The following is a 14,335-nucleotide window of genomic DNA, read 5'->3' as shown; positions in this document are numbered from 1 at the left end:
ACTGGAGAGACCGGTGCGATCCTCCGGTGCGCGCGTGGTCTCGTTGCGCTCTTTCCCCCTCTCACGTTTTTTTTTTTTTACCCACGTCTACGTTCCAAACCAGCTCTCTTGCTTGTGTCTTGATCGTGCGAACTTTTGCTGAATCAGGTAAGGCGTTTTGCATGCTTAATTGCTCTGTCCTTGCACCCATTCTGCCGCTGTCGATGATGCGCTCTGGAGACTCGTGCGCTCACTCTCCGTCACAGTGTACGCCCAGCCCGGGGTCCGGTGCCGCACGCGCGCGTCTCTCCCCCCCCCCCCCGGTCTCCTCTCCTCTCAGACACCGGCGCAATGGCTCACGGAGTGGTCCACGTTTTCAAAGACGACCGGTGCGCCTCGGATCATCCGCCGGACAATTGCCTCCCCAACTTTACGTGGCAGCCCGCGCTCTCAGACGTGTCCAACTACACGCCCAATGGCACCTGGGACACGGACCCCGAGCCGATGCCGCACATCACCCCGTTCATCGTGGCCGTGTACTCCGTGGTGTTTGTGGTGGGCTTGGTGGGCAACTGCCTGGTCATGTACGTGATCATAAGGTACGTTTTGTTGTTTTGAACCTGTGCGTAATAGCGGTGGGAACTCAAAATGGCACTTTCCCCGAGTACACAGTTTGTTTTGCATGATGCACTAATGCACATGAGTTTAGGGGCCACGTTTGGACGCAAATGAGGGGGGGGGCAATGTGTTGTGTTTCATGCGTGCGTTATTACTGTAGGATTTAGATCAGGTTTAGTATTTCAGCACCGGTAACTGTCCATTATGTGCCATTTCTAACCAAGATTGTGAGTGAAAAGGTTTGAAAATAGAGGCAGATTTTGGTTACAAGGGTATGTTTATGTTATGTAGGATTGAGGTGGGATTAGTTTTATTCTTGCTGCTCCTTGTGAAGTGATTAATAACCTAGCAACCTACATGTTTCTGTTGGTATGACTGCATTGATGCCATTTATGTTCTTTTGTGGAAAAGAAAGAGAACATGCAAACTTGCGCAAAATAAATACATCGGCAAATACATGAATAATAAGGATAGCATTTTTCTTTTTTCTATATTAAATTACCATAATACCATACAATGTCCATTACATAAAGTAAAATAGACTGAAGAGAATGATGCGGTGAAAGATATTCATTTCCTGCTCCAATTGTCATCATCTCCTAGACTGTAGTCGATCATGTTGTTGTGCTATTAAACCAATGGTCAATACACAACCAAAATCATATTTGCAAATAACAAATAATGGTTCCTTTCAGTGAACATAAACATTTAGGCAACAACTGAAAAGACACAATAAGAATAAGGTTCATTTTCCAAAGTAAACACTAAGGCCCTTGAGTAACTGCAGCTTTACGAGTAGCAGAGATCGAACAATGTGGAAGGATCTGTTTTAACAATAACGCAATTTGCCTTTTCTGACCAGAATGATGAAAATGTCATATGATCAGAGAAAAGCTCAATGTTCTTTTCTAGCTTCATGTGGTTAAATTGGACTCAAACTCAATGAATAAGATGTAGTATTTCTATAAATGCTTTTCAAACATTTTCATAAATACATTTGCCACCCAGTGATATAATTAGGGACCATTACGGCGCCACTGTGTAATCAACCGCTCAGGCTACAGTTTGATTTTAGCATGGCCTCTTGTTTAGAGCATGTTTTAACCATAAACGTATAATTGCTACGATTCAGAGTAACTGTTCAGAGTAAGTGGCATTAGTAATGAAATGTTGTTTGTTTATTACATTCATAAGACATTACTAATTTGAAGAACTGTTGATAAGCCAACAACAAAAAGTCATGTTTGTGCCCAGTGATGTCATAGTAAACAAATGATATCTTTTTTATAATGACACAATTAAGGAGTTAGTGTATTAATTAAGTAGACACATTACATACATACGTTACAGTTTTGTACATTACACCTTCCGTTAACAAAACCAGACACGGCAAGTCAAACATGAATTAATGTTGCATGTTTTCAATCTAAAATACACCTTTCCTGTGTGACAGTTAAAGATTTTTATCCTCTGTATTGTGGCTAATCATTATCATTGTAGCTTTAGATCGGGGTTCTGTAAAACAAGTCATTTTAATGGTTGGAATTCCAAAATGTTCCCCTATGGCATGTTTTGGTACAAACTGTTTTCTTCATTAAAATTCAATAAAATAACTGTTATCCAAACTGTAACGAAGCTTATTTTTTCCTTTTACACATCTAACCTGACTCACATTATCTCCGCTGGCACAATGATGTTTGCTTCATCCAATTAATGCGTTTTTTGTCAATTAGCCGCCCTTGTCAATGCTGTTTTCACCAATTGTCTTCCATGCCTGTTCAAGCACGTGTCTTTACTTCCCTTTTCCAGGACCAGATAGTGGCCTTTGTAAATCTGTGCATTGTGAGCCACATAATGGTTCTTATTCTGCACACATTTTTTTGAAAAATAAACGTTAGTACAGAGAAATGCAAGCCTTTAAGAGGCTTGCATTGAGTGAGTGAGCTGGAGATATTGTTCCAAAGTCACCACATTTGCATGGACTGTATGCTTATGGTACTTGTAATTGACATGACGAGTTGTAGAAAAAGATTCAGTTGTAGTCATCTGGACAATGTTTTTAGAAAAACAAGATGTTTTGACTCTCATCCAAGAGTCATTCTCAATCTGATTAATTCATAATGAACAAGACCAGACTGAGAATGACTCTTGGGGGAGAGTTGAAATATCCTGTGTCCAGATGACGTCAGCTGAATCCCCCCTGGAGGAATGAGGGATTACACCCACTTGTGACAGGACAAGTTCATACACATGGCTGTTGTCACAATACAGACATTTAAAACTCAACAACAAACTTTCATTGTTGTTTATTTAATTACGTCGTCATCGTTAAATTGTATTTTGATTGATTCATACATGTTTGAGTAATCCTGTATTGTCCTGCAACTCAGGCTTAAGTGCTCAGAAAATCACCTCCCCCTTATCCCTGCCCACATCCCTGTACTTCGTTGTGATAATTTGTAAAATACAAAACATGTGAAGCATGTAGGGTTTTAAACATGTAACATGTAAATGACAATCTGCTGCTTGTTACAGTGACATTTCACTGTCACTATGAAGAGGCGGGGCTTATCAGTTCTGCAGTGTTGAACCTGTTTGTATTACAAACCCATAGATCAATATTGCAGATTACAAATAGCAACATGTAAAATGATGATCTATTTATGTTATAGTTCAATACTAAGTACCTGGGGAAAAACTATGTCTCTTTTGATATTATAGTGTGGTCTTTCTACTATTTATCCAAATTATTCTAAAATATTCACAAAATGTCCAAACTTGTCCTATTCATATTTGTTTTTGCATTGAGACTTGCTCAATACTAGTTTTTTCATTTATCAGGATCTGGTCATTGATTTTTTGTTTTGTTTTAACAGCTCAAATAGAGAAAATACTTTGAAATACTAAAGAAAAACTATTGACTATTGTGAAAAGTGGAGAGAACCACCAATGACGACTTTAAACTGAATAAATGTAAAATGGAAACAGTTAATGCTGTACAGGCAACGCAAACATATCTCCATGGAGACAAGTTGGTGGCTGACACCCACCAGAAAAAGTTACATATCCATCCACTTTGTTCTATAAACGAGACTGTTCCCAAAGCGCTGCACACAGTGGATTTAAGAAAAGAAAAACTATGAGAATATAAATATAAACTGAAACCATAAAGAACTATAAAAACCTAAAACTACTCAAATCAATAAAAGGCACAGAGGAATACACAGCTCACGGTAAAAAACACGTTTATACACTTAAACTCAAACCTTCTTTCCACAGATACACCAAAATGAAGACGGCCACAAACATCTACATCTTTAACTTGGCCGTGGCGGACGCTTTGGTCACCACGACGATGCCGTTCCAGAGCACCGACTACCTGCTCAACTCGTGGCCTTTCGGCGAGGTGGCCTGCAAAGTCTTCATCTCCATCGACTACTACAACATGTTCACCAGTATCTTCACCCTCACCATGATGAGTGTGGACCGCTACATCGCCGTGTGTCACCCCGTCAAGGCGCTGGACTTCAGGACGCCGCTCAAAGCCAAGATCATCAACGTTATCATTTGGGTTTTGTCGTCCGGAGCGGGGATCCCGGCCATGATCCTGGGCAGCACTCAGACCAATAACGGTGAACTTATACACAACACAAGCTACTTTTCGGTTTATTATTGGTTATTTTGTTTCTTCTATGTTAGATAATAGGTAAGAGATGATGTAATTACCTTCTACTTAATTATTGACTATTCTATTGAAGAATAATTATGGTCAATTGCTTATTATTCGCTGGTTTATTGTTTTTAGAGGAGTTAAAGGTGCACAAACCTTTCTGGAGCAGGATATGCCACCTTCTTGTCTCCGTGGATAAGGTGACATAATATAATAATAATAATAATAAATATAGCCGCAAGCGGCAATGATTGGCCCTCGCCACGCCGCCGCCACGCCGCAAGAGGAGGGGGCGCTAACGCGCCCCAATTGTCCTTTTATTACATCTACTGCTGAATCTGTGACGCTGTCACATCTTCTCCCCTTTGTTTTACCATCAAAAAGCAATTTTATTTTGAATTCTTGGCAAAATGTGCGGCTTTGCCGCACAGACACCGTGACTCTTAGAATAAAAATGTGGATAACTTTTGATGGTCCACCCCTGAAGATGAGTCTCACCAAATTTCAGGTTAATAGGGCTGACGCCCTAAGAGGAGTTTGTGAAAGTCTAAAGTGTAAACATGTTCTGGCGATTTCCCCATTGGAATAACATGGAAGGTTTCGGTCATCGTTACGGCAAAGCCATAACAATTATGACATGGGTCTCATTGACTTTTTTGATGGGGATGCTAAAATTGAGTTGTGTGTCAAATTTCATATAATTTCGCAAAACTAAACATTTAACCTCCATATAAAATCTGTAGGGGGCGCTGTGGCGCCAAATGAATTTATTTCACTTCAAGTAGGTTTAGGGCAAAGAGTTTAACAACTTATTCTAATTTGATGCAATTCGGACTTTATCTGCGCAAACGGCAGAAATTTTAAATATGGGAGATTTCTGAAATTCTAGCTACAGTTTGCGGCTTCGCCGCACAGAGACCGTGACAGGTATCAATGTAATTTGGATAACTTTTGATGTCCCACTCCTCAGTAGCATTTTCACCAAATTTCAGCTTTTTAGGGCCAACGCCCTGGGAGGAGTTCGTAAAAGTACGACGTTTGGAAAAACTCCGAAGTCATGTTTAGCCATTTTTGAAGCAATATGGCCGACATTTGGTTGGGCAGACGGCGTTGCCGTAATAATATTTTTTACTTCTCTTGTCACCATCTACCTCTGCGCCAAATTTCATGATTCTACGATCAGATTTTTTTTGGGCCATTTCCCATCTCTCAATGCATTTTTGGTACATTTGGGGGCGCTGACGCGCCAATTTTTTTATTTTAGAAAAGGGAAATAGCCAGAATGTAGAGAGGCACGATTTTTAGAGGTGTGCAAATTTTTGTGACTTTTCGTCAATGTTCACTGGGTGAAAAATAGGGGGGTTGGTCCCGAGAAGAAAGAAGAAGAAAGAATTAAAGCCGCAAGCGGCATCCAACGGCCCTCGCGGGCCGCCGGCCTTCCGACTCTGCGCTTTCGACTTGATAAAGATGGCGCCCTTATTGTGTGTTGAATTAAAAAAGAACTTGACAGACGGGGACACATTGGACATGGCCAATCCAGTGCAAATGAACACAAGTGTCAGTCAAATTTGCTGCGCCGCCGCACAGAGACCTTAGCACTTGGAATAAAAATATGGATAACTTTTGATGCCGCGCTTGTGTAGATGATATTTCCCAAAGTAAAGCTTGATCGAGCTATTGCCCACGGAGGAGTTTGTTAAAGTGTGAAGCGTAAATGTGAACATTTCAAGGATTTGGCGTTTTTCCCATTTGTGACAGTATATTTGCAGCTCCACGGCACAGAGACCGTACCACTTAAAATCAAAATATGACTAACTTTTGATGCCCCGTTTGTGTAGATGATTTTCCCCAAATATGAGCTTGATCGGGCAATCGCCCTAGGAGGAGTTCGTTAAAGTGTGAAGCGTAAAAATGTGGTCATTTTAGAGATTTCGCTGTTTTCCCATTTCTGACATATATTTGCGGGTCCGCCACACAGAGACCGTAGCACTTAGAATCAAAATATGGATAAGTTTTGATGCCCCGCTTGTGTAGATGATATTCTCCAAATATGAACTTGATCGGACAATCACCCTAGGAGGAGTTCATTAAAGTGTGAAGCGTAAAAATGTGGTGATATGAGAAATTCTACGATTTTCCCATAAGGATAACATGGGATGTTTCTGTCAACGCTACGGTTACGCCGTACAAAATATGACTTTGGCTCTCATACTTTTATGATCAGGATGGCAAATTAGAATTTTGTTCAAAATATCATGTCATTTGGAAAAACTCTATTGTTTATAGACCACTCTGAAGGCCAAATAGTCAGAATTCTGGGAAACGTTTGCGGCTCCGTCGCACAGAGACCGTAAAAGTTATCCTTAAAATTTGGATAACTTTAGATGCCCCACTTGTCTAGAGGACGTACACCAATTTTGAGGTTGGTGGGCAAAACGCACTAGGAGGACTTCGTTAAAGTGTAAAACATAAAAATGTGGTAATTTGAGAGATTTTGTGGTTTTCCCATAGGGATAACATGGGAGGTTTCTGTCATCGCTACGACTACGCCGTAAAAAATTAGGCATTTTTGTGATTGGCTTTTGTGATTGGGACGGCAAAGTAGAATTTTGGGTAAAGTTTAGACAATTTTGGTAAAACTAATTTTTGACCTTCAATGTTAATTTAAAGGTCACTCTGTAGGGGGCGCTATCGCGCCCATTTCAATTTTGTCAGCCTAAACTGGTCCAAACTAGAAAGTTTAACAACTGATTCAAATTTGGTCCTAATCGGACTGGTTTTGATCAAATGGGAACAATTTTTAGATCTGCAATATTCCAAAATAAGTTGTCCAACTTTGCGGCTGCGCCGCACACAGACCGTAAAAGGTATCTCAAAAAATTGGATAACTTTAGATGCCCCACTTGTCCAGAGGACGTACGCCGATTTTGAAGTCGGTGGGCAAAACGCCCTAGGAGGAGTTCGTCAAAGTTTGACGTAAACAAAATGGCTAACTCAGCTTGTTTTCATTTTCAAAGGAAGATGGCGGCCATAGGGTAAGTCTGGGGGCGTGGCCACAATAATATTTTTTTTTGTCCTCACGAGAGGAATGCGTGTCCCGAATTTTGTAGCTTTACGACAAAGTTGACCTCGGGGCGTCTCCCATAGGCGCAATGTATTTTGACTTTTGTCGGTGGCGCTGTCGCGCCATTTTTTAACGAAAAAAAAATGGCCCAGAAAAAATCAAATTTTTCGCCGATTCTGAATTTTGGGCAAAGTTTGGTGAGTTTTTGAGCATGTTCAGGGGGTCAAATTAGAGCTCAAAAAGCAGAAGAACAAGAAAAATAAAAATAATAATATTTTTAGCAAAAACAATATAGCCGTTTCCACTATTACAACAAATTATACATCGTTTGAAAGCTCTAAGCCTTCCCCATGCCGCCATGGGGTGGAATCATCATTACGAGCGCTTACGCGCTCGTCACTCCCCATTCCGTCGGGATGCCCCGCCCACTCCCCATAGACTTCCATTGATTTGAGCAGATACAAGCATGGCCCATGCCTGCGGCATGGATTCTCGCGTACGGGACGATGCCAGGAGGGTTTTTGGAGGAATGCAGCGCTTCGCGCTGCTGTTGTCAACAATTTGTGAATGGGCTACGCCCATTCACAAATTGTTGACTATTTCTGTCATAGCAGGAGTAAGTATGCATGATCCATGCCTTCGGCATGGGCTAGTTCACTGTACTTGCCAGGGGCGACGGGGCACCAAACATGCGGGCTGCGCCCGCATGTTTGGTCAGACAGTTGCAACGCTGCCTTCGGCAGCGTTGCGGGAGCAATAGGCCCTCCGCCCTGCTGGGGCTCGGGCCTAATAATATTCCGATGCGAAATCAATGTTTCCCATTTTTCAAATATCATAAACTATACATTTTCGGAAAGCGCTCGCGCTTTCCTACCTCATGGTGTGGGTCCCTGGTCACTGACGGGTACTTTCGTTAATTTTGAGTGGGCTCCGCCCACTTTGTGTTTTTGGCCCTCTATACAGTAATAATGTTCAATTTTTGCATTACATGCTTATAAGATAAGATAAGATAAGATAAGATATTCCTTTATTGTCCCACATGGGGAAATTTCATTGGTGCAACGCAGGTAGATGCAAGAGATGGGGAACGTATTCGTGAGCTACTTAGCGCAAATGAGTGCTTTATATGGGGATCTCAATGTAAAGTGCTCGTTTAGTGCGTACTTTTGCACGGGCTTCGCCCGTTTACAACGGTAATGTTCCATTTTCCTACTACTAATTAGTATGCACGGGGCGTGCATGAGTGAAGGAGTGCGTTAGTGAGTGTTTGGAAGTGGGCGAGCGCTTCGCGCTCGATTTCGTGCGCACTACGTGCGCACTTTCGCAGCCGGCCTTACGGGATTAATAGGCCTCTCGCCAGCTTGTGGCGCTCGGGCCTGATAATAATAATATCCTGAAGGTTAGTCTTAACCACACTACGGCATTAAATACATCTATCTCGCATTTATTCAATTGCAATCATATTTTTTATATATAGAAAGGTCTGGGAAAATATGAATTATTACTGCGAGCAGATCTGACCTGGTGGCATCTGTCTCCATGGAGATAAGGTTAATGTGACACATATTTGCAACTTTCCAGGCTCTAAATAGAGTAGGGCTATAAGAGAGAAAAGATTTCCCTCTATTTATATCTACCAATTTGTGTGATTCAATTTTATTCTGAAAACAAATAAAATGGCTTTCAATATATTTTTTTTGAAAACAAATAAATAAATATACTTTTAGTCGGTGCCAGTTAACACAAAAAACTGTGAAATGTCTCCCGATAAAAGTTGAATAGAAATGAATGAATCTCGAGGTAAAGCAACAGCATCTCCATAGAAACAAGCAGGTGGCAGACACTCCGACAGAGAGTTACATAGTGCCACTTTAAAGCTGAACTTGACGCATTAGCAGTTTGTTTTTAAAGTGAGAATGTGATTATGCTGCTGTGAAAATACAGTACGGTTCATCATTGAAATACATCTGGAGTTGTAGAGAAGAACGGAGACTGTGGATGTCAAACACAGGAGAAAGGCACAGTATTCAGCATCAGTACTTCATTAAGCGATAAGAGAACCTTCATTTGTCCCACAATGGGGAAATTCCAATGTTGCAACACAGATTAGGCACAGCAACACAGAAGAGGAAGAGAAGAGGAAATATTAAGAACAGATAACTTTCTTAAAAATATACTTAAATCTAGTATAAATGAAGGTAGCGCAAAAAATAGAAATAAAGATGATAAAAAAATGCACTTATTCACCACTTATTTGCAGTAAGTGGTCGTTATAGAGACCGAAAATATTGCTGTCTATATTGCAGGGATGGTTGATATTATGTCACAGTATTGAATGTATAAAAAATGACACAGGGCTAACAGTGTTTGCTGCAAAGACCAGCGAGACCTCTCCTTCACTGCTTTTGAGACATGAACACACTATACAGATTATTACAGTATTGACCGGACAAGTCTGCCCTATTGCCACTGTGGGCGTCTAATCACATCCGAGGAGCCGGTCAGGGATAAAGGAATCTGCAAAGAAATCAAACAGGACCGAGCTGGAGGTGTCCTTGGTGCGGCAGTGCGTGGAAATGTCCCATTCATATGCTGCAAGTATGTTCCAAATTGCAAAGAATGGACAAATCAATGAGTGATTTGGTGCCTACATGACATGAATTCTAGCTAAAGGAAGAGGTGAAGAAAGGCGTGAAGGCAAAGCTCTCAATTTAACTCACGTTGACTCCACTTTCCTATCAAATTTGGTCCATGTAATTTGAAATAATTGGATTAAATCAATGTTTTTGGAAGATTTGACCATGTATCTAACAAAAGCAAAAAATAGATGACTTTTTTTGGATAATAACAAACTTAAAAATGCACCAAACGTTTAAATATCTTGCTAAATTTCAAATAAACTTCAGCTGCCACAAAAACCTCAAATGTTACAGTGAGAATATGTGTCTTCTGAGTGGTCAAAGTCTTCAAATTTCCACCCAAAATAGGAAAAGGAGTGTGACTGAAACCTTTAAAAAGACAAAAAATATCAAATTAACCTTTAGTGGCTACTTTATTCCATTATTAACACTTTCATGTCACGGCGAACTGGCTCCAAATGTCAGTGGTCTGGCTAAAGACTAAGGGGCTTGTACCTGGTTCAGAGGGACTTTCTTAATGACCCATTTCAGACATTTCCTCGCTACGACTCATCGCGTACAAGCCTTTAAAAAGCTCAACTTATCTCCCTAAAGAACAAAGATTTAAACGTTTCTGTGTCCGCCTCAGTTACCGTCACATCGCCCCATTTCAAAGCTGCAAAAGAAAAGCACAAACATTCAAGCCATTTATGTTGATTATGATGAAGTTTAGTCACCAAATGTAACTTTTGTCAAGTCAAATTCAACGCCAGCCATTTTGGGGACACAAAGTCAAGCATTCAGCGGAAAATAGTGGCGTTAAATGCTGTTTATACTCAACAAATCGATAACTAACCCTTCTATTGTCACACTTATCCTCAACTTCGGACACAACACCGCAAAATGCAAGCATAACGTTGTCATTTTTCCTGACTTCACAGGTACGACCGAGTGTGCCCTCCAGTTCCCGGAGCCGTACGCGTACTGGGACACCCTCATGAAGGTGTGCGTCTTCATCTTCGCCTTCGTCGCCCCGGTCATCATCATCACTGTCTGCTACACGCTGATGGTCCTGCGCCTCAAAAGCGTGCGCCTGCTCTCCGGATCCCCCGAAAAGGACCGCAACCTCCGGCGGATCACGCGCCTCGTCATGGTCGTGGTGGCTGTTTTCGTCGTGTGCTGGACCCCCATCCACATTTTCATTTTGATCAAGGCCATATCCCCGAACGTGCCGGAGACCACAGAGGTGATGGCGGCCTACTTCTTCTGCGTGGCGCTCGGCTACACCAACAGCTCCCTCAACCCGATCCTGTACGCCTTTTTGGATGAGAATTTCAAGCGGTGCTTCAGGGACTTCTGCTGCCCGGGCGCCAGGGGACAGGGGCACCTCCACGGGGTGAGCAGGGTCCGGAGCACCCTCAGGGACCACTCCTGTCCGGCGGACGGCAGCAGGAGGGACGGCAGCAGGCAGCCCCGGCCCGTATGACTAGCCATGGACTCGTCATCCTCGAGGTATCAGGGCTGGGATGACTCCAACGACGTGTGTGTCACTCAGATCACCGTCGTTTAGGAGCGAGATGAGATGTTTGATCGACAACACACACTTTAATGCCAACCAACACTTATTTGCACGATTTAAAAGTCCTATCTGATGCTTTTAGAATGGTTTTGACACTTTCCTTTAGCAGATCTTGCTTAGAAATATATAAAATAGCTCCAGGTTTATCATGAAATATGCTTGACGCATTATAATGTGCAAAAGACAAACAAACAAAAAGGAAAAGATTAAAGGAGACGTATTGTGTGATTCAGAGCTTTTCTCAGGGTGCTACAATTTAATGTTGGAGGCATTTCAGTAAAGTAGTTGAAAATCAAGTTTTGTCTGGATTCACTAAATTGTGGAGTGTTTCTGAGCTGATTCTTATCTGGAAATAGCCCTGTAACATACCTTTCTGAGAACACAATGCCACTGTTTATCTGACATATACATATATTGGAAAGGTAATCCTAATATGATGCCAAATAAGCTGCTGGTTTAAATATCACACGCATCGCAGTGTTTGAAGATTATACGATTAACGTGCAATAACGACAACGTGATGAAAAAAACCTCCTCGAACTTGAAATTACCACGTTTGAGAAAGTGACAGAAGAAAGGTCACAGATGCTTCAAGGAGTGTAGTACTATTATTTGTTCTATATTTGCTTACAATGAAAAAAGAAGAATATAAAGACAAAAATATAACTTGATGCATTTATGAGACGTATTCAGGCCTGTTTATATGCTTTTCCTCTTGAAATCACAAAAAATAGACAATTACATCAATGTTTTGTACATAAACTCAATGATAAATGGATGTAAATTGAAGTTTAAAGTATTTCTTATTATATTACTTAAATATGCGGATGATAAAAACATGAAAAGACGCCGAATGTTGTTAGTAAATCAAAGTCTGTTTACTAATCCTGCCATTTACGCTTTTACTGCAAATTGGAACATTTACTGCCCAGAAATGTATTGAATGTCACTTGACTTGTGCAGTTCTTTTACACTTGAACAAAAAAAAAAAAACACAATAGAGAAATGATATAGATGTAGCATAGATATAGCGCTTATGGTATTGTATATAACCTGTAAAAAACAAAGTGTGTCTTCTCATTCCCTGTACAGAATGTTGCACTTTCACACTTTTTCCCTCAGTGTCATTGATCTCAACAGGTTTTGTGCCATAAATGCAGCACAACAACAGAAGCCTGTACAACACGTATGATCTAACACCCATTTTCACCCCTGTGCATGTGGGACAGAGGGCTTTGACACCCGCCCGAGGTTACAGCAAGACAAAACTTTAATTGTTATGGTGTCGGTCTGTATTTTAGTGCTTTCTCAAGGATTATATTGCAGTGATTTTCAGCTGGGCTTTATAAATCTACTTTTTGTCACAACTGGGTTCACAATAAACAATACATTTAAATAGAACGTTCATTAAAAAGGGCATTGTTATATAAAATGGAGCTTTCGGAGCCTTAAATACCATGCCATGACGGTGTTCCATTATCATTGTTTTACTCAGAGTTGTGTTTAAAGTGACGGATTCGAGCGTGTTTGAATAATCCTGTATTGTACTGCTTTGAGAATGAAGTGCTCAGAAAATTCCTATCCCTGCCCATTGTTCTGCGCTTACTTCAGATTTTTTATTTATTTTTTCTCCAGGTTATACACGTAGGTTTAAAAAGTGACACATTTTCAACAATTTGGAACATGACGTTAATAGACATGTTTCTACCATGAAGCTGTTTTAGATCAATATTACTGTTTTTAATTAACAAAATGTGAAATAATGATGATGAATACAAAAAATAAAACAGCACATGTCTTCTTTGACGTATATCTGTTTCAGTAGTTTGAAGTTAAGTTTATAATCCACGATATTATTCTTGGATTTGAAAGCTGGTTAAGTTAAGATGAACTAATTAAACTATTGGTATATTCTATTCAGATTTTCAACCAACTTTGGCGCCTTAATTGATAATCACGGCTTTAAAATGCTCTGTAAATATCTTGTCTTGTAAATTACAGCAAAAGAACAATTCACTTGTATATTTTAGAATAATGACAAAGCAAAGTAATGATGCTTTCAGCTGCTGCATGTATTTGTAACTCTCAGAAAAATGTGAAAGGTGCTTTATATAAGTTTCCTAGTGGAGGGTTCGCCACCTGCTTGTCTCTATGGAGATGTTTGCCTGGAATGTCCCACAGTATGGCATTAAACTCGAACTTTATTTACTTCTTGCATTCGTTCAATCAAGGGTTTTTACACTGTTTCTAATGGAGATAGATAAGTTAAACGTGTACTGTTGAACTTTCCAAGAACGGGGAAAACATCTCCATGGAGACAAGCAGGTGGCGCACTCTCAACCAGAGAAGTGACATAGTGCGCCTTTAATTTGTACGTGAGCAGAGACATTTGAATGTTGCAGATAAGTGACTCACATGATCATTTCTTACAATACTATGTGTAATCTCATCTTCTTTTAGTGCAAATGTTCAGAAAATATTGCTCATAATTGAGTTTGTACTGCACTGTGTTCTGTGCCTTGTTTGTGTGCCTTATATCGTTAACTCATTTCTAATTGCATTCATCAATCATCAGCACATATTTATGGTTTCTTTAATACTTTAGTTATTAAAGTACAGAACAAAACCTGCTTTACCTGCTTACCATTGTGGTGTCTATTAATTTCTCAGATAAAGATGATGCACCATTTTGCATCGTTTATTTGTTTGACTATTTTTGCTGTAACTTTCAAATGTGATTCAAACTTGCAAAATAAAGTCATATTATATTATATTTGGCCTTCTTCTCTTTTTTACTCTTTTTAGTG

General features: G+C 40.4%; 1 protein-coding gene across 1 annotated transcript; it reads left to right on the top strand.

Moving 5' to 3' along the window:
- Nucleotides 1-330: 330 nt before the first annotated feature.
- Nucleotides 331-11,536, top strand: oprk1 (opioid receptor, kappa 1). Its single transcript, XM_072440328.1, has 3 exons — nt 331-578; nt 3,877-4,229; nt 10,891-11,536. Exons 1-3 carry the CDS (start codon nt 331-333, stop codon nt 11,433-11,435), a joined length of 1,146 nt encoding a protein of 381 aa, XP_072296429.1. The 3' UTR covers nt 11,436-11,536.
- The last annotated feature ends 2,799 nt before the right edge of the window (nt 11,537-14,335 follow it).

Source organism: Eucyclogobius newberryi, unplaced genomic scaffold (genome assembly GCF_026437365.1).
Source record: "Eucyclogobius newberryi isolate DKJ021-1_F unplaced genomic scaffold, fEucNew1.0.hap1 SCAF_12, whole genome shotgun sequence".
Taxonomy (NCBI): Eukaryota; Metazoa; Chordata; class Actinopteri; order Gobiiformes; family Gobiidae; genus Eucyclogobius; species Eucyclogobius newberryi.
This window is presented reverse-complemented; position numbering and strand designations above follow the sequence as displayed.

Excerpts from the sequence above, each read along its gene's own strand:
- oprk1 (XM_072440328.1), top strand. The coding sequence starts at position 331 with ATGGCTCACGGAGTGGTCCACGTTTTCAAAGACGACCGGTGCGCCTCG. Across the intron at positions 579-3,876 it reads GTCATGTACGTGATCATAAG|ATACACCAAAATGAAGACGG; the intron begins GTACGTTTTGTT and ends TTCTTTCCACAG. Across the intron at positions 4,230-10,890 it reads CAGCACTCAGACCAATAACG|GTACGACCGAGTGTGCCCTC; the intron begins GTGAACTTATAC and ends CTGACTTCACAG.